Genomic DNA, 20,419 nt, shown 5'->3' with positions numbered 1-20,419 from the left:
ATTATTATATTTAATTAATATTATTATTTCATATTTCAAAAACAGCCGCAAGTGCTGAATTATCTACTTTATCTGAGGAATTAAAATTGTGGGGTAACACAGAGCGGTTTTACTTTACTGCACAGAGCTGGTCAAAACAACCACTAAAAATACAGTTGATCGTGTTGAAAGTTATACAACGTTACACTGTGCGTTCGCTCTGTGGCTGCTATGAGACACTTATAGCCTAGACCAGGGGTCGGCAACCCAAAATGTTTAAAGAGCCATATTGTACCAAAAAAAAAAAAAAAAAATCTGTCTGGAGCCGCAAAAAATGAAAGCCTTATATAAGCCTTATAATGAAGGCAACACATGCTGTAAGTGTCTATATTAGCTTTATTAGCCCCCTAGTATCAAAATGATAAGTAGCCTAGGCTACAAATACATAATGAGCATTCATGATTAAATGTTTATTTTCCCTGCAGCGCATCCTGGAGAGAATGACGCACCACGTGACTACTCTACGATGGTGCTTTAAGTTTAACTTCCATTATAATTTTGATGTATTACGTTTTATTTATTTGTTTATTATTTTTACAACGTTGAAAAACTTTAACCCTTTCACACGTAAGTTTAAAATATTCTGACTGACCCCCCCAGCGTGAGTTTTTCAAGGCGACCGTTATTTAGAATGTGTCACTTTATGGTTTCCAAGGTGACGCGTCATTGCGTGTCACGTGACACACCGCAGCAACAACAGAGCTGAATGAATGATGATCTGCTTTTATGTCATTTTTCCTTTTTATTCAAAATATTCACACATTTGTTAGATATGGCATGAAATATCTGATATTCCGATTGTCAAATATATGCAAGTGGAAGTGTTTTGTTGTTTAAACACCTTTATAACGATCGCGTTAGTTGAGCTGTATGCGCTGCCATCTTAGTTTGTGCCGCAGACGCAGTTCAGAGAATCGGATCTGTTGGATTTACAACACGTGAATTCATCCACTTCTCCCGAAATACATCAAAGTAAGTGGCTGGTGAACTGGGAGAAGAATAGAGTAAACTTTAAAGTTACTTACACAATGTATATCTGATATGAATAAAACGTGTCTAATTATAATGGAAAGGATTATTGCCTCTTCCTTTAACATGCAGTGTGTATTTTACAAACTCTAAATGTATTGTTTTTTTAGTACTTATATGTCTGAAACCTAAAATAAACATTATGTGGTTGAAAACACTGAAAAGTTGTGATATATGACAGCTCTGAGCGCGCCTGTCTCTGGCTCAGCGCCAGCCAACGCGCGAAAGCACATTTGAATTTAGCAGTTGGTCACGTCATGCACTGACTGTTCTGATCACACCGATGCGATAGTACGTGCGAAAGGGTTAAGAATGTTTGTCATGTTTTTCCTCCTACAGAAATTATATTAAAACAAAAAATATTTTTTCCATTTTCATATTTTTTAAAAAGCTCCAGGGAGCCACTAGGGCGGCGCTTAAGAGCCGCATGTGGCTCTAGAGCCGCGGGTTGCCGACCCCCGGCCTAGACTGATATTGGAATATCATATTAATAAAACATGATTAACTTGTGCCGCTAAACATCAATTAATTTAAAAGTTTATTGTATTTTGGAGAAAATCCTGTATTACTGTAACTACAAATAAAGCTCTTTCTGATTATACTATCACAAAATAGTGATATCTGATTAACTTTTTGGGTACAAACATGTTGATAGTAAATCAAGAAAATAAGAGATTCAAACTTGTGAAACTTGTGAGATTCAAACATTGTTCAAATGAGACTAAACTTGTTGAGCTATATAACAATGATTATTTTTCTGTCGATAAAGGTATCCGAACAGTTGCTCACCCGTCTAATAAAACAGAATATATTAAAGCGTCTTTGGTCTTTCCATGGTTTCTACAGAAAATCGGGGTGTGATGCGGATATGATGTCACTGACAGAAGACGCAATGACACGGACACGAATGGTTAAAATAGCTGATTTCTCTGGATTTAAACATTATTGGAAACATTAGGGATAATACAAGTACACAAGTCAACCAAACTATATAACATTGTGCTAGTAGGATATTTTAATACAAAAATCTTACAAATTATGCCTTTAAACCAAGACCAATTAAAATTCCTATATATACTAAGTTGTATTCATTTGCACATCAGTGTGAAAATAGTCAAAACAATAAAAAACAAAAAAAGTTTTTATTTTGTGTATATTTGAGTTAAATTGAACCTTAAACACAATATGAGTTCATAACTTCTCATATTTGATATATTTTTAGTCTCTGACAAGCTACTATAGAGGTTTTATGTAAAAACATGACTTTTTTGTCATAGTTTTGCATAAAAAAACAATAGGGGGCATATCTGACCTCCAACACAAATGGAAAGTTACATTTAATACAATTTATAAGCTAAAATAGCTTTAAAAACGGTCTAAAATGTAAACATTTATATTTGAATCCTTTCCACTCTAACGCACAACCTTATGTAGCTTCAAACCTGGCTCATCCAATCAGATCTAAGTATCATCTGACAATGTTTTTGTATCGACCTTTTACACAATGAACACTGTACTAGGAACATGCCGTCCGTGACAAATAGTTCAGTAAGAGCGTGTGACACACCTCCAATAAACTGAACCATGGATAAAATGCTAATCTATGACATGCATCGTAAACAATGTTGCTGATCCCGTTTTCAAGAATGCATGACATCACAGATGACTCACCGGTAGTGCGTAGGATCCAGGAGGCCATATATCTCTTTATCCTCAATGGAAATGCCCGCCAACATAAAGTAGAAGATGTGGAAGTTCTGCTCACCCTCGTCCTGGTGAACCACACGGGATTTCTCCAGGAGGTACTCGTTGATTTTGGCCCCTTTGACTACAAACACAACAAAATTCAAGTTAATGTTCAATCGAAGAATACTGAATTGATTTATTGGTAAAGAAACACACCCAGCGGAAGCTACCAAGTTATATGATCCATTACGGTCAGAGAGAAGTGTGTTATCTTTTTACAAACCTGAAGAGTTCTGGAAGCGAAGCTGGATATATTTCCCGAAGCGACTGCTGTTGTCATTCATGACCGTCTGAGCATTTCCAAAGGCCTCGAGAAGTGGATTCACCTATTTCAACACAATCAGACACACTCATGTTAGGCAGAATCGAAACAGAAAAAAATAACAAATGCACCAAAAAAAAAGTTGTTTGGGAGAATGTCTACGTTTTGGTCACAACATCAATTCTCATGCTTTCATTTGTTTTGTTTTTCCATAGTTTTCTTACCAAAAATGTAAGAGCGTGTAAATACTGTTGAGGAACATTGGGGGCCTCATTTATAAAAAAATTATAAAAATTAAAAAATATGACAGAAAGCTGGGCATACAGCTATTTCCACACAAAACTAGGCATTTATTAATATGGACGCGAGCAGTGGCTGTGATCAAATCTCACGTCAGGGGTCAAATTTTAGACTTGTTTCACAAAAATAAAGACTGACTTAATTTAGACCAAACAAATTAGACACCTTCCCCCCAGGCTAACTTAGGTCTAAGACTCTGTTACCTTGGCGACCAGCAGTAACAATCAGTTACATTACAAACAGCCAAAAGAAAAGGGGAAATGGCTCATAATTTGTGGTTTGCTGACGACGTTATGGAGAGAGCTGTGAGAAGGGAATATTTCCTCTTAAATATATATTTTTTGGCATCTCGTACCATGTTTTTGTATCTTTTCTGTACGTCTTTAACACTCCGCTCAGCGGTCGGATTAACGCTGTTAACTGGCGTAGCAATCTTTTTCCAAATGAAACATTTCTTCTTGTTTCTTCTACATTCTCTGCTAATTTTCCCAAGTAAAATGTCCTTGTAACTGTTATACTCCTCCAACAAACACATATTTTCCGATGGGGTAAACTGCACTGAGCGGTTGAATGCGCTTACTCGATCCGCCATGTCTTATTTTACCCAGAATGCATTGCAGTGTAGTCCTACTTAAGATAGTCAGAGTCTTAAGTGCTTTGTGCAACGGTCTGATTTAGATGTCTATCTGAAGTCTGACTATCTACTATATCTAAGCCATAGTCAAAGTCTATCTTTGTGAAACCGGCCCCAGGTCTCAGCTCACGTACGCAAGTTTTTGAATTAGCATGAATTTGCGTGAAGCATAAATCTGGCGGAGAATTGTAATGAGAGCATTTTCTTCATTTAGATTATTTTCCTGAAGTTCATTAATCGATCATTAAACGTTAAACGACTAGATTATGTCAAATTAAAATTATAGAAGGGTGTCTATGACCCATTAAAAACACCACAAATGTTTTTTTTCCAGGGGTTTAGCTAGCAGCATTAACAACAGAACATGAGGACTCACACCGTCACATCACGCACCTGCAGCGCAGAATAAAAACACAATAAAATTAACTAGTCCTATATAAAAGGAAATAAAATAAATAGGATTTCACAATATATTTCACTTAATTAATTAACAGATAAAAAAATAAAATAAAATAAAAAGTAGTATAAAAAGTATATAAAAGTAGTATAAGCTACGCTCGTTTTTGTGACACACTAACGCATTGTATTTGTTTTCTTTATTTTCTTAAATCCAACTGATCGCACAGTTTATTTTAGTTTAACATATAATTTACAGCTACCGGTACTTATTTTTCATTCTTGTTCTGTTCTGAATACCATTAAATTTGAAGAATTTGTTGTGGAGTGAGGAGAAAATAGCCTCGTTTATAGTGTTTATAATGTTACTAAACGATACGTTTTATTTACCGGTATTGAATATACATATAAATTAATATAATTGTTTGCAGGTTAACAGTTTTTTTGGAGTTAGATCAATTTCTCTTTCATAAGATTTCTTCCTCTTCTTGCCCGTGTTACGTTTCTCCCAAGTTGTAAACAAGGCTTTTAAACCGTGAATTTTTAGGGGTGTGATATTCAAATGATGATTGTTTTCAGCCGCCACATTCATCAACGTACAATCATTCATACGATGGGATTGGCAGCATAAGAATGTTTCATAAATCACACGTGAACCCGGTCATAAGGTGATTTCATCTTTTCTATGTTAGATTGATAAATGAGTCTTAAAGGGATAGTTCCCCTTAAAAATAATTACTCACCCTCATGTCGTTTGTAGTGGGAATTTAAAAAAACTAATCATAACCTAACATTTCTTTCTCTTTACAGGCCTAACATTTAACATTTGAAAAGAATTATGTATCAGCAGTATTTTTTGGGCAAGGTTGTTGTCTCAATAAGATTGGAAACTCTAAAGATATCCTGGCTAGACTAGTTATTCTACATTTAATAGCATCATCATGATATATTGAGTAATCGAGGATGAAATGACACTGAATTACCAACCCCATGATTTTGATGATTTTTCTGACTCAGACGATTCTAACATCTACATTTTCTTTGCCAGTAATAGAGTGTGTGGGTGGATGCTGTTTTGCACAAATTGAACCAATCAACTACGAGAAAACTGACACAATGATCACAAGTAGTATGAACTGTTGTATTTTTGATGAAGCTGAAATTCTCTGAGATTGTCATGAAAACTCCCGGCCGATTAATTAAAGCATATTCAAGGGCTAATGCTGGAGTCTGTTTGATCTTTGCTGCACAGACGCTAGAGATCTTACAATTCACAAGTGATAGTGTTCGAGACGTCGTCCGACTCAAAGCCAGTTGTCGACTGTGGACGCAGTGCTAGAGTACAAATATTATTAGTGTTGACTGTAGACGCTTGGGTGTCGACTGGAGACTCCCCCCAGGTACGTAGGGAAAATCAACAACACGATCCAAACCCATAAGACTTTCGTTCATCTTCAGAACACAAATGAAGATCTTTTTGATGAAATTTGAGAGCTTTCTATCCTTCCATTGACAGCCTACGCAACTACCAATTTCAAGGCCCAGAAAGGTAGTCAAGACATCATTAAAGTAATCCATGTGACTCCAGTGGTTTAACATCAATATATGAAGTGACGCAAAATAAATGATTTACCCCTTTTATTTACGAAATATGAATCTCCAACGCACGTTCACGAGAGCACTACGACACATGCGAGTTGCGTTGACACGAGAGTAGACGCTGTCGTGTGAATGCGTTTCGGAGACTAATATTTTGTAAATAAAGTAGGGCTGGGGGAATTAACGTGTTAATCTTTGCGATTCATTTTAGATGTTTAACGCGTAAAAAAAAATAGCGCAGCACTTTTTTTTTTTGCCTCGTTTGAATGATTTCCTGTTGCGGCTGCTATTGAAAAGGCTGAAAATATGCCGCCCCGCCCCTCCGTGTTCGGCGATCAGGTTTCATTCTCGCGCAGCTTTCATGAGCGGGTCTTTTCCGTTCCGTGTGTGCGCCGGCTCTCCGTTCCGTGTGTGTGAGTGTGTGTGTGTGTGTGTGTGTCAGCGCGCTCTCTGCTCAATGTTCCGCTCCGTGTGTGCGCTGCGCTCTCCGTTCCGTTCCGTGAGTGAGTGAGTGAGTGAGTGAGTGAGTGTCGGCGCGCTCTCTGCTCAATGTTCCGCTCCGTGTTTGTGTGTGTGTGTGTGTGTGTGTGTGTGTGTGTGTGTGTGTGTGTGTGTGTGTGTGTGTGTGTGTGTGTGTGTGTGTCGGCGCGCTCTCTGCTCCGTGTTTGCGCTGCGCGTTCTGCTCTGTCCTTAACGGCCCAAAAGCTCCAATTATGTACCGATCACGCACTGGAAAAGCAAAGTCCGCTCAAATAACGAGAAATTTCTCAGTAGTAGACTTCAATTGCTGAGCTGGTATAGTCATGCTGGGCAACAATGGTAAAATGACCTGCTCTGGTAATAATAGCTTTGTAGGACTATATTTTATTTTGATAATAAAAAAAATAAAAAAATAAAAAAATCTGTTAAATTGATTACATTGATTGATTATTGAAAAAGAATAATATATTGATATATTGATGTTTAATATTATTTTAATACAGGGCTATTTTCTGTTCCTTTTTTTCCCCTGTGTTGTTTAATTTAATTAGGTGATTCTAAGTTTAAATATTGATGATTACAAGCTTGCGGGAAATGCAATTAATTACAGCAAATTGTGCAATTAATTCGTTTTTTTTTTTTTATATAGATTCCCAGCCCTAAAATAAAGTGGTAAATTATGTTTTTCTGAACAAACAAAACACTCGCGTCACTTCATAAAATTGAGGTTATACCACTGGAGTCACATGGATTACTTTAATGATGTCTTTACTACCTTTCTGGGCCTTGAAACTGGTAGTTGCTTAGGCATTTTTGGGTGAACTAACCCTTTAAACTGTGTTCCCTTTAAACATCAAATTCTTCCAGGAGCAAATGATCTTTTGATTTTATAGTTCTAAACTCTTGTATGTCAACTATTGACTCATTTGTTTTTAATTTTGTTTTTAGTTAGGAATTTTAGGATTAATTTTACCTGAGAACAATTTTATTCATAATTAATTATTCTGATCTATGAAAGAGCAATAAGACTTTCCTCTGGGACCATTTTGACAACTTTGGCCATGAACCAAAAGCAAAAGAAAACTGGGAATCTTGACTGCTGAATCTCTGCTTTGTTCTGGAGATCCTAAAACTAGTTAGTCCACTTTAGGAGGCGAGAACAAAGTTTGCACACAAACACACACACACGCCTCCATGCAAACATACAGTATGAAAACAGAAAATATTCTTCAAGATACGAGTCTTAAGCCTTAAAGCACCTCACACATTCTAGGGACAGGATGTTGAAATGTGTTACAAGGAAGCATATGTGCAAAAAAAGAGAAGTCACACTGAGCAAAGATCGCCAGCTCCATGCGCAAACGGGGGTCAAAGTGCATCACACCTTGATCGGGTAATATCACAGCAAGATTTTCCTCAATCACATTGGCGGATGAACCATTCTGGCTGATGTAATTCTCTAGAGTCAAGGTCACTTCCTAAACTTCTCAGATGTCTCTCTGAACTCCCCCAGACATCCGGTCTAACTGAGAGTTCTGTGAGACAAGGGAAAATGTTAATACACATTTGTAAAGGCTTGGGAACCTTTGTGAACACTTTGGCAGTCAGTGCTCAGACATGTCAAAATCTTGGCTTAATCAACTACCTATTTGTCTGACCAATGGCAGACGAATGAAGCATTTAGGAAACACTTAAATGTTAACAGTTAACAGAGCATCCTTATGTTTTAGTATTATTAGCATAAGCATTTTCACAATGACTGTACAAAATAGTTTGTTATGAGTGCCAAAACCTTTAATAGTTCCCACAATGATTGTTTATAACGTTCAAATAACGCAAACGGTACAGTCTAGAGATAAAACGTTTTCAACAAGAAGCCAACATTCGTAGAACGTCTTTAAGAACATTGTACTAACGTTCCTGGACAATTTAAGGTTGCCATAGTCAAAACCTAAAGCATTCTGACAACATTAATTTGTTTATGTAAGTGGTAGATCTATGTAAACTTATGTAAAGTAGATCTACTGTGTTAAATTGCATTTGACTGCACATTAAACACTCCAGGGTAAAACAATGCCATATTTCTCACTCTCTCCGCTGGTTCTGCAGACAAAGATCATGAACATGCAGGGAAAATATACGAGGGGTGGCCGTAAAAAAACAACAATTATGGTAACTAACTATAAAGACTAAGAACTGCCTAACATATATCAATATGTGTTATTTGTGGGGTTTGAAAATAACCAGCCATGATGAATTTTCTCAAGAATCATCATGAGATTACAGAAGACACTTGTACAGTCATTTGTTCCGAAAGTTTCTCAAAACTCACTCTAAAACTTTTTCATTTCATCATAAATTGTGCTATATAAAAAAAGTCAAGTGTGTCAAGAACTGGATATGATGTGTGTAACCTTTTAAGAACTAGACATTTCACTTCCTGAAAGTGCATCTCACAATAATGTCAGCAAATTCATTCCATTTCAATGATCTGAAGCAACACGAGAAACTTCTATTGTTATCTATCTTAGTTTACATCTGGTGTTTTTCGACCAATCAAACCAAAAGATATTGTGTAATCGACAAATTAGACAACCTGCTGTTGAAACCAGAAATACATGACATGTGCAATGGAAACTGGATGTTTTGTAATGTGTACATTGACGCAGTGTGAGTGGCAGATATAAAATTCATTGTGAGCATGACAACAAGGAAATGTGTTTTATAGTATCAGGTAAGACCTATAAAGGGAGGATCAGAAGGATCAAAACAAAAGATGATATCATATCACAACACTAAACCGAACCAGGAAAAACTGCATTTTGATGAAGGAACAAACAGAAATAACACAAAAACGTGAACATCTGTTCCTCAAACCAACCCGAGACCTCAAATTACAGACAGACGGTCAGAATATATTACAGTCGCACCCATATGAAACCGCTTGAGTATTTATGTACAAAGTTTGAGAAGGACATATCAAAGAGCTTGTTCCTAAAAAAATTATAATAAATAGTCGCTAGCCTAAAATAACCTAATTTGCTACTATAAGTATATGTATGCATTTGATCAGATAAAACAGCCTAAGTGTCAAGGCCGATTATTGGTATCAGCCGATACGTTTTTTGCTCGGCTGATGTGTCAGAAGCTTTTAATTTGACAGCGTGTGGGACTTTTATTTTGAAATCTTCCGAGCGTCCATTCCTCGTATAACTTACGTTTACTGGCTTTTGTTTAACAATTCTGTCTAATAAATTATTGGACAGAGCTGTTAAACAAAGAAAGTCAACAGTATGCGAAAAAGTTTTATAGCGTTTTCTTTTCGATTATTAGTAATAGAAAAGCAAAGGCTATAATACGTTCTCATCTCGTCAGCTTCAGCAAATACGCATTTATTTCATTTAAATTAAACCGTGTGAAATCATATAGACTTTATATTGGCCACCCTGCTGTCTAAGCTATAAAAAGAAAATGTATATATATTTAAAAAACAAAATCAACAATGGTCAAATCATAATTGTCAACTTTTAGGAGCACACTAGCATACACATGAGCGATAATGAACATGGACTGAAAGCCACAAATCTCTGATTTCATGGACTCTTTAAGCCATTCCCAAAAACACATTATAGCAAACAAATTAAACACACCCCATGTACCCACCATTTGAATATGTCAGAAACCACATGTGTCTTTAAAACACATACACACCAAGCAGGGTGGGGTGCAGTTTCAACTTCCTCTCTGTAAATCAAACACCCGACCACCTGAACGCAGCGGGAAATCTCAACACGCATCACGTCTCGTTGATGTATCTGTGCAAACCTGGTGGCTTTATTCAAATGAATGCTGGCAGATGCACCTGACAGGACTTACCTGCAGGATCTGCTGCTCCAGCTGAGAGTTGGCCTTGCACAGCTCCATGATGTGTCTCAGAAGCAGTTTGGTGCTCTCGGTCTTACCCGCGCCGCTCTCACCACTGCGGGACAAACAGATACAGCGTGTTAAACTGTTAGTATAATGGTGTTACAAAGGCTAGTGCCATTGGACAGTCTTACAAAAGGGTAACTCTAGATACATGAGCAAAGAAATACATAGACAAAATGAAAAGATTTTGACTTTATTGAATCATGTTATTTAAGAATTTCAAATTCTCAATACTGCAACACATACTGATGTTTTGGTTTGACTTACAATTCTCAAGATTTTTTTTTTTACAGTAACATAAATTAAATTTAGTAACAAAAACCATGACATAAACACATTTATATACACAGAATAATTTTATTTATTTATATATATATATATATATATATTATATATATATACACGTGTGTGTGTGTGTGTGTGTGTGTGTGTGTGTGTGTGTGTGTGTGTGTGTGTAAAAAAGACATACACACACAAATACATATATATAAATTAATTAAATTAATTAAATATAAATAAATACATGTATACACATATATATACACACACACACATATACATATATATATATATATATGATCCAGACACGTTCTTGACAGTTTGTAGGAGATTCACCCACAAACTAAAACCTGGAAGTAATCAATATTTTTGTCAATTTACATCCAAATAATCACAATCTGGGGAGCTACAATAACTGCTTTCCAAATATAGCAGCGTTATTAATAACTAATGAAACAAGCATTCTTCTACGGCTGTTTTTTATGTCTTGCCTTGTCATTGTATGTATAAGAGGCATTCTTTCCCTGTTGTCTGGGAGACTATCAGCCTCCCTCCACTGGTACTGGTCTCATTCATGGACGGCTGTATGGTCACTAGGGGTGACGACACCATTGAGCTCTATTGAGGGTTGAGGGTTTATGGTTTACGTAATCAGAGAAATTCTGTTTCCTAGAGACTGTGAATATCAACCTTTTTGTCTTTAGCACTGCCCCGTTCCCAATCAATGCACAGAATGCATCTGAGAAATCAACCATGAGGCTCCATTTCTGAAAAATACATTAAGCCGACTACTCTAATGGTAAAGGAGCAGTGCAGACTCTCGGAGGAAGGCTGTACGCAGGAAAAACCTTAAATATGATACCGGATACAGTAACGAGTACAGCTATCATCCATACTATTGAGTTATAGTGAGAACAAATATCCATCTGAAACTTTCAAGGTGAGTATCATACGGGACGAAACTGAAACTATTTCGACAAGACAAACTTAGAATGATGATTAGGCAAAGTCTGAAGGTTGTGACGTTCAGAGGTTATACAGGACAGATTTGTTTGACTGATGGAGTTTGATTAACTCCCAAATCTGAATAAGTGTTAAAGTTACTCAAGTCAAACAGGCTGAAGGGTGTGCCTGAAAACTTTCTGAGTCTCAAAATAAACCCTAACCCAAGTTTGTACAATAACAGCATGCCGATAACATTTCTGCTTGTGTTTACAAATGAAACAGACACGAGGAGCCTTATTTGATATGCCAAAAATGTATGTTCGTGTCTCTGCATGTCTAATGGGATGAAAACAAACATGACTGGGCAAGGAATTTCATACTGTACTGACACGCGTCACCATACGACCATATAGAATAACTGAAACCTTTCCTGGAGAAAGCATTGGTTTTGGTGAATTAATTGCAACACAAACCTGATCACGATACACTGGTTTTGGGGTCCCGTGGCCAGACGTCCCAACATGGACTGATAAGCTCGATCCGCCACAGCAAATATATGAGGGGGCAAAGACTTCTTCTCATGGCACTTATACCGCTCAGACACCTGCAAATGGATTGGAGTCAAAATATCAGTTCAATTATTCAATTTAAACATGTTTTCTACTGTGTTTTCATCTATATAAGCCAAGGAAACACATTCTTACCTGTTTTTCATAGATTGAAAGATATTTAAATGGGTTAATAGCCACCAAGATGTCTCCTATATAGGTCTGTAAATACATAAAAAATACATATTAATTCAGTTAATCAGTTAACGTTAGAATGATCGTAAATGAGGTTCAGGCAGCAGCATTTACATACAGTGGGTGAACAACAACTGTCCCAGAGAACAAGAGCTCATTGTTTTATAATCTCTAGATGATAAACCTTGAACACAGCTGGTTTACCTCACACTTTACACAGGTCTTTTCAGTTGAGTATTTTACTCACATAGATTAGGTTCTGTGTAAAACGTCCAGTCAAAACCTCCAGCAAACTTTTCTCGTCCAGCTCTGACAGATTCGCCAGATCTTCAGGCAGGTTTGCCTCCATATTTCGTCTCTAATACTGTACGTCAGCTTCTAACTGTCAAATCTTTCCGTCTCGCATGACAAAAGAACAGCTCGTGTTTATATCCACGGTTGGTTGGTCGCTCACTTCAGCAGTGGCTGATTCAGTTGATTCTGTGTGTGTGCGCGCACGCGCGCGTCTCTCTCGCTCTCTCTTTAAACGCTGCTTGACTCTCTCTCTCTCTCTCTCTCTAAACGCTGCTTGAGTCTCTCTCTCTCTCTCTCTCTCTCTCTCTCTCTCTCTCTCTCTCTCTCTCTCTCTCTCTCTCTCTCTCTCTCTCTCTCTACATGCTGCTTGAGTCTCTCTCTCTCCCCGCCCTCATCTTAATAGACAGACTCTCATTAACCCTTTCCTCGCAATATCATGGACCCTTTTCAAAGACTGTAATGACGCGTTTTAACGGTCGTCATCATCAGCATCGTAAATCCTGCAACGTTTTTTATATTTTCCTTTTTTTAATGATGTATATTTATCACTATACACTTTGTATTTTATTACCTTTCCATCATATATAAAAAAAAAAAAAAAAAATAGTTAACGCTGCTGTGAGGGTGTTACCACTACGACCGTTTACCCAACAGCCATTTACGACCAGTTTACCTAGTTTACCCAACTATGACGACATCCGATTCTGAGAAACCCAGAAATGTGAAAAGGGTTCAACACCTAAAAGTCCACCATCATTTAATCAATCCTTCTCTTATCGTTTCTTTCTATCAACACAAATGGAGATAATTAGCAGAATGATGACACTGCTCATTTCCATAGCCCTACGATTAAAGTGGATGGGGACTGGGGCTGTGCTGAGCTCCAAAAAGTATCTTCAAAGCAGTTGTCCATATATTAAGGTGTCACTCAGGTAACACTGAATGTCAATGTTATGAAAAAACATTCTATCAGTAACGTTTTTACTTCATGAGACTTTATATCACGCGACCAAGCCTACCTCTAACCCTAATTATGAGAAAAGAAGTCAAAATTGCGAGAAAAAAGAGACGGAATTGTAAAAAAAAAAGTCTGAATTGCGAGTTTATATCTTGCAATTCTGACTTTTTTTCTGAATTGCGTGATATAAAGTCGCAATTGCGAGAAATAAAGATATAAACTCGCAATTCAGACTTTTTTCTCGCAATTCCTACTTTTTTTCAGAATTGCGAGAAAAAAAATCTGAATTGCGAGTTTAAATCTTTATTTCCCGCAATTGCGACTTTATATCACGCAATTCTGACTTTATAACTTGCAATTCCAACTTTATATCGTTTAAGTAAAAAAAAGTCAGAATTGCAAGATAAAAAGTTGCAATTATCTTTTACTTTTTATTTATTCTGTGGCGGAAACAAGCTTCCATGTCCTCAAGTTGTTTCAAACCTGTATGAATTTCTCTGTTCTGCTGAACACAAAAGAAGATATTTTGAAGAAGGTCATTTTTTTGCATGGTTTTGTACAGCACAGTGGTCAACTACTGTTGTTTTTATTGTGCTTTATAAATACTAATAAAACTAATACTAATAAAAATACTAAATACTAATAAAAATGACAAAAGCTTTAAAAAAGTAAAAAAAACTTTAAAAAAGAAATGAAAAATGTTAAATTAAAAGCGAATTCAATATTAATAAATGCTATAAACATAGCCAATACTAAAATAACACTGCAGTTAAATTCAAAACATTAAGAAGGAGAAAACATTGTTTTGGTTGATAATCAGGATATTAAGATGGGGATCAATGATTTATTCAGTGGGAGATTTCTAACTTTGCTATTTGATCCACACGTCATTATCTGGTCTATATTATGGGTCAGTCACACTCATCTCAGTTATGCAATATGGTTTATGATTCTTACAACTTCACAGTATCTGTCATGTGATTGACAGCTCAGTGGAAAAAATTAGGCAGTTCCTCTCTGAATGTTGTGAATGATGTCACAGGCCTTCACATGTGACCAAAATAAATGACCTGGCCTAAATTACACTTGAATTAATGCAGTCTCTTTATCATGGTATTTGCACTGTCATTTCTACATCATTTACTACCAAATAACTTTTTGTATACTGTTACTGTGTATTTTCTTATATATATATACTGTATATTTGCACTGATTCACCATCTGCATCTTTAAACATGCACAATTTTAAAATAAATGATATAATACATACACACACACACACACACACACACACACACACACACACACACACACACACACACACACACACACACACACACACACACACACACACACACACACACACACACACACACACACACATATATATATACACACTAAAGTTCAAAAGTTTGGGATCAGTAAGATTTTTTTATGTTTTTAAAAGAAGTATTTTCTGCTCACCAAGGCTGCATTTGATAAAAAAAAATTAAAAATTAAAAAACAGTAATATTGTGAAATATTTTGACAATTTAAAATGACTGTTTCCTATTTTAATATATTTTAAACTGTAATTTATTCCTGTGATATTCCCATTTTCAGCATCATTACTCCAGTCTTCAGTGTCACATGATCCTTCAGAAATCGTTCTAATATGATGATTTGATGCTCAAGAAACATTCATTATTATTATCAATGTTGAAAACAGTTGTGTACAAATTTTGTTCAAAATTCTTTGATGAATAGAAAGTTCAAAATAACAGCATTTATTTAAAATAGAATATTTTCTAACAATACAAATGTCTTTACTGTCACTTTTGATCAGTTTAACTCATCCTTGATGAATAAAAGTATTGATTTATTTTATTTATTTCCCCCAAAAATAAAATAAAAATTCTTACTGACCCCAAACTTTTGAACGGTAGTGTGTATATATATATATATATATATATATATATATATATATATATATATATATATATATATATACACTACCATTCAAAAGTTTTTGGGGTCAGTAAGAATTTTTATTTTATTTTTATAAAATAGCTTTAGTATATATAAATACTAAAGCTATTTTCGATACTATGTATTCTATAGCTATTTGCACAATAATGTTTTAAACTAAAATACAGGGAAAAATACAGTAACTTTTTTTTTGGTCTTGATTTATTGTATTAAATCAATTTCTCATTAAAAAAAACAGTATAGAACACAGAAAGGCCATTTTTTGGTTACATCATACATCATCTTAAGTACAGTACATTTGATCAGGTACATTTGTGAAACTCAAACATCAGATATCTATTGTCATATGAAACAAAACAGGTGGATTGCTTTTATATGTAACTGCTGAACTCTTCTAGTCAAAAAACAAAAAAGTTATCATGGACACTACATATATATATATATATCAGTTAAGCCCAATTGTTCTGTTACTTCTCTAACATGACTAGTATAAGGGGTATAAAAGCACTAACAACATATTTACAGATACATGTTGTGAACAAAGATCTATTTCATTTCAATATCAGATGTCGGCACTGGCTTCCTTTCTGCTTTCTTGCTTTTCCTATATGAGTGAAAATAAATATTTCAGAGACACTCTCAATCATGGTTAAAATGACTTTAAATGACTTATTGCTGTTCACACCTCCATCACTTCATACTTACTTATGAAGCACAAACATCACAATAGCAGAAATAAGAGCACCAACAAACACAATCCCGCCCAAAACACCCACGATCAGCCCTGAGAGAGGAAATATACACAATAATAATGTGTTTATGGACATTTCAATAAAAGTTCATTGATGCAATTTAAACATATTAAAAATGAAACATCAACAGCCCTTTTATGCCAAATCACAACAGAAGCAACCATAACAATTATATATATAGTTATATATACTATATATATATATATAACATATATAGTGACTGTACCTGCACTAGCACCCTTCTTCTCATCCAGGTTTGGCAGATCCGCAGCTCCCATCAGCCGTCCGGATTTCGCTGGAAAAACACATTCACACAGTCAGTGAGATCAGGATAGTCTGAGCAGACTGACCTCTGGTGGACAACAGATCAACATACACTGTGTAGGCCTGCGTCTGTTTTCAAAGAACACTCTTATGTTCACAAAAGCTGCATTTATGTGACCAAATACAGTAAATGTTTTTTTTTTTTTTTTTTTTATTATTACAATTTAAAAGAACTGTTTTCTATGTGAATATATTGTAAAATGTCATTTACTCCTGTGATCAAAGCTGAATTTTCAGCATCATTACTCCAGTCTTCAGTGTCACATGATCCTTCAGAAATCACTCTAATATGATGATTTGCTGCTCAAAACGCATTTATGATTGTTATCATATGATGAAAACAGTTGTGCAGCTTCATATTTCTAGATTCTTTGACGAATAGAAACTTCAAAAGAACAGCATTTATTTAGTAAGGTTATAAATGTATATACTGTCACTTTTGATCGACTGAATGCATCCTTGCTGAAATCTGATCACTATTTTCACATTTAGACTTCCCAGTTTACTTCAGTTCATTGTATAGTAGTGATGTTTATGACATCCTCTTTTTCTCTGTGGCTCGATGTGTTTATTTAACATAAAAAATTATGCTTTATCAGTTTCAGTGACTTGCATCAGTTGATGTGAAAGAACTTGTGTCACAAAGAGAACTTACAGAACAGTATCTTATCTTCTATATATATATATATATATATATGCTATACATACACTACTGTTCAAACAGTTTGGGATCGGTAAGATTTTTTTATGTTTTTAAAAGAAGCCTTTTATGCTCACCAAGGCTGCATTTATTTGATTAAAAAAAAACAGTAATAAAAATATTGTGAAATATTGTTACAATTTAAAATAACTGTTTTCAACATTGATAATAATCAAAAATGTTTCTTGAGCATCAAATCATCATATTAGAATGATTTCTGAAGGATCATGTGACACTCAAGACTGGAGTAATGATGCTGAAAATTCAGCTTTGATCACAGGAGTAAATTACTTTTCACAATATTTTCACGTTTTTTCTTTATATCGAACAGCTCCTCCCCCTTTTTTGTAAATAGCCAATAGCGTTTCGTTTATTTCAGAGCCGTTGAGTTCGGTAAAGCTGCAGTTTCCTCCTAATCTATAACCGTATCCATAACCTATGAAATCTCTTCAAGTGAGTGTAATTTCAACAACATTTTGGGATTATAAATGAAAAAACGGTGAAAAGAGACTTGAACTAACCGAGACACAGCTTCTGGCACTCCTCTAGGGAATCAAATCGGTTTGCGTTTCCTTGGCAACCTCGATATAAGAACATACGACAGTTCTTCTCTTCACTGTCATAATAATACTTTGGGAGGATGGCGAAACAGGTGCCTTCGTCTTTTTGCAGAGAACATGCCGTATCTGATAAACATGAGGGAAAGAAGAATAAAACATCGTTTCACTCATGTAAATCAACAAATACGGTATTTACTCGGTGATTGTTTTACCGTCATCCGGGTAGATCTGGTCGCCTTGTGGAGAACATGATCTCATGCACTCTTCATCGCTTTTGAAGCGGTTGCTGTTCCCGCCTTCTCCTTTGTAGAAGAAAGGCATACAGAACTGTGTGTTGGAATCATAGAAATATCTCATCAACTTTTCCGTTCCTTTTCCTTCATCTCTGGCGTCTGTGCACTGTGGGCCTGAGAAAAACACAAATCAGAAGGTGTACCTGAAACGTCACATGTGAAAATTTAAATACAAATTTTTTATCTAGAGGCCTTTGCTTAAATGCGTGATTTTTTTTTTTTTTATGATAATTTAAATATAAAAAAAAAAAAAAAACAAGGACGCAAACAACTCAACCGGAGCTGTTTTCAGTATATTATTTATGTGTCCATATTGTGAATGGTTTTAAAAGCCTAAACCTGTTTACACTTATTATCCTTAGACTTACATTGAAATATGGTAAAATGTGTGGCTTTGATAAGTGTGTTTATAGGTTGTGGTTAGGATAGATATTTTGCCTATTAAAATAAACATAGGCCTATTTGAAAATAAAAATAAAATAAAATTTGATTGCAAATTGATCAAATGCGTATTACTAACAATAAATTCTAGCTCTTAAATAATTTTTCTGTTAAGAATAAATGTGTCCAAACTCATGCAACAGGATGTCTATAAGAATTATCATCTATATTAGAATTATTAACACCATACAATACTTTTAATACAGAATACACTGTCAAAATATTTTTTTTTTTGAAGTTGTAAAAAAAGATTATTGAAGTACGTTTCACAAAAAAAAAAACATTTAATCGTTCCATTTCGAAATTTCCCGTTTAATTCAATCTTACTTGTCATTTCTTTCATTATTTGTGAAATTTAACAGCAATTTCTGAGTGAAAATTGTTTTAATGTACATCCTACACCCTTTCCCCCCCGTGACACTTCCTGTAAAGCAAGCTCACTGTATAATAACTCCAGAAAAGACAAAAATCCCAGGTCTGTCAGAACTCACCCTCTGTTAAAGCAGAGACGCCACCAAACCCCAGAACCACCATCAGAACATACAGTGTAGATCTTCTCATCGTGCTATTTTTCAGATTTGACTCTAATTCGTCTCGTTAGCCGCCAGCAGTTGTTCGTTCTGCACCGACTAGCTCAGCTCACGTCCTTTAGACCCTCTTATCAGCTCAGTTTTTATGATCAGGGTGTGTTTCTCTTACATTGAGGCCAGTTTCAGTCATAAAACATGACAATGACTCCTCTTATGGTCTCATATAGTACTGTTTCGTTCAAATGAAATGATCTAACTCTCTCCAAACCTGTCCACGATTGCACATAAAACTGAGAAATGACTTATTTAGGCCTAGGCCAGGTAAAATCTGTGATACAATATATATGTATATATATTGTATGTATGTATGTATGTGCTGTCAAATCAATTAATCGCGATTAATCGCATATATATATATGCGTGTGTGTGTATGTAGTATGTAATCTGTGCATGTATATACATACGTACATATGTATATACATACACATACATATATATACATACTGTGTATATGTATATACACACACACATATTTACAAACTTTTATGTTAGATGTGATAACTGCGATTAATCGGTTTGACAGCACTAATATATATAAAGTATTAACTGTGATAAAATATTTAATAAATACTTTTATGACTCTCTATACATTTTTTTATATATATTTAAAATATATATTTTATAGAAATGAATGGCAAGAAAGGTCTCATTTGCCATTCGTTTCTCCTGCAAACCCAATTAACTCAATTAACAAGATATACACATTTGTACTATAAAAGTAACTAAACAAATCCAATAAAAAAAAACAATAGAAACTACTATAGGCCTACAGATACCTATACCTTTGGTAAACAAGATAAATTGATAAATATTAAATTATTATTTAAAATATTGTATAAATATAAATATATATATAAATATATACTGTTTTAATTACCTTTCCAAACCTTTAAGCCTTTCAAATATTGATATAGTAAGTTGTTTGTAGCAACAGATATAGTTTCACTTAGGAAGGTTTCAGGTCAAACTATCATGGCGTTTGCCCATAAATTAACGTTTGTGTCGTTGACACAGCAAAACCAGTCCAGAGGTCATGACTCACGATTTAATATTCACAGTATTTATTATTAACATGTAGGCATACAAAAAACATGTGACTACAGAAAACATATAGAGAAGTGATTAAAGTGGCATGACACAGCAGTGAAATAATGAAATAA

At 35.1% G+C, this 20,419-nt stretch overlaps 2 protein-coding genes across 2 annotated transcripts in view; both read right to left on the bottom strand.

The window, feature by feature from the left end:
- The window catches only part of LOC309489291 (myosin-IIIb), a 47,459-nt gene extending 34,535 nt beyond the window's left edge, over positions 1–12,924 (bottom strand). The window contains exons 1-6 of the mRNA XM_082157949.1: positions 12,627–12,924; positions 12,341–12,406; positions 12,110–12,240; positions 10,362–10,464; positions 3,038–3,140; positions 2,740–2,896 (exon numbers count right to left, since the gene is read on the bottom strand). Coding sequence (XP_082014075.1) covers positions 2,740–2,896; positions 3,038–3,140; positions 10,362–10,464; positions 12,110–12,240; positions 12,341–12,406; positions 12,627–12,728 — 662 coding nt within the window. The 5' untranslated portion in view covers positions 12,729–12,924. The remainder of the gene's footprint in view (positions 1–2,739; positions 2,897–3,037; positions 3,141–10,361; positions 10,465–12,109; positions 12,241–12,340; positions 12,407–12,626) is intronic.
- A 2,839-nt stretch (positions 12,925–15,763) lies between these two features.
- Positions 15,764–19,318, bottom strand: tfpil (tissue factor pathway inhibitor-like). The gene is made up of 6 exons (XM_082158090.1): positions 19,161–19,318; positions 18,148–18,342; positions 17,897–18,061; positions 16,578–16,646; positions 16,305–16,383; positions 15,764–16,203 (listed from the first exon to the last, which is right to left on the bottom strand). Exons 1-6 carry the CDS (start codon positions 19,228–19,230, stop codon positions 16,146–16,148), a joined length of 636 nt encoding a protein of 211 aa, XP_082014216.1. The 5' UTR covers positions 19,231–19,318; the 3' UTR covers positions 15,764–16,145.
- Between the last annotated feature and the right edge of the window lie 1,101 nt (positions 19,319–20,419).

The sequence above is a fragment of the Leuciscus leuciscus genome, assembly GCF_965113295.1.
Source record: "Leuciscus leuciscus genome assembly, chromosome: 24".
Taxonomy (NCBI): domain Eukaryota; kingdom Metazoa; phylum Chordata; class Actinopteri; order Cypriniformes; family Leuciscidae; genus Leuciscus; species Leuciscus leuciscus.
Note: the sequence above shows the minus strand (reverse complement) of the source record. Positions and strands in the feature narration are given on the sequence as shown.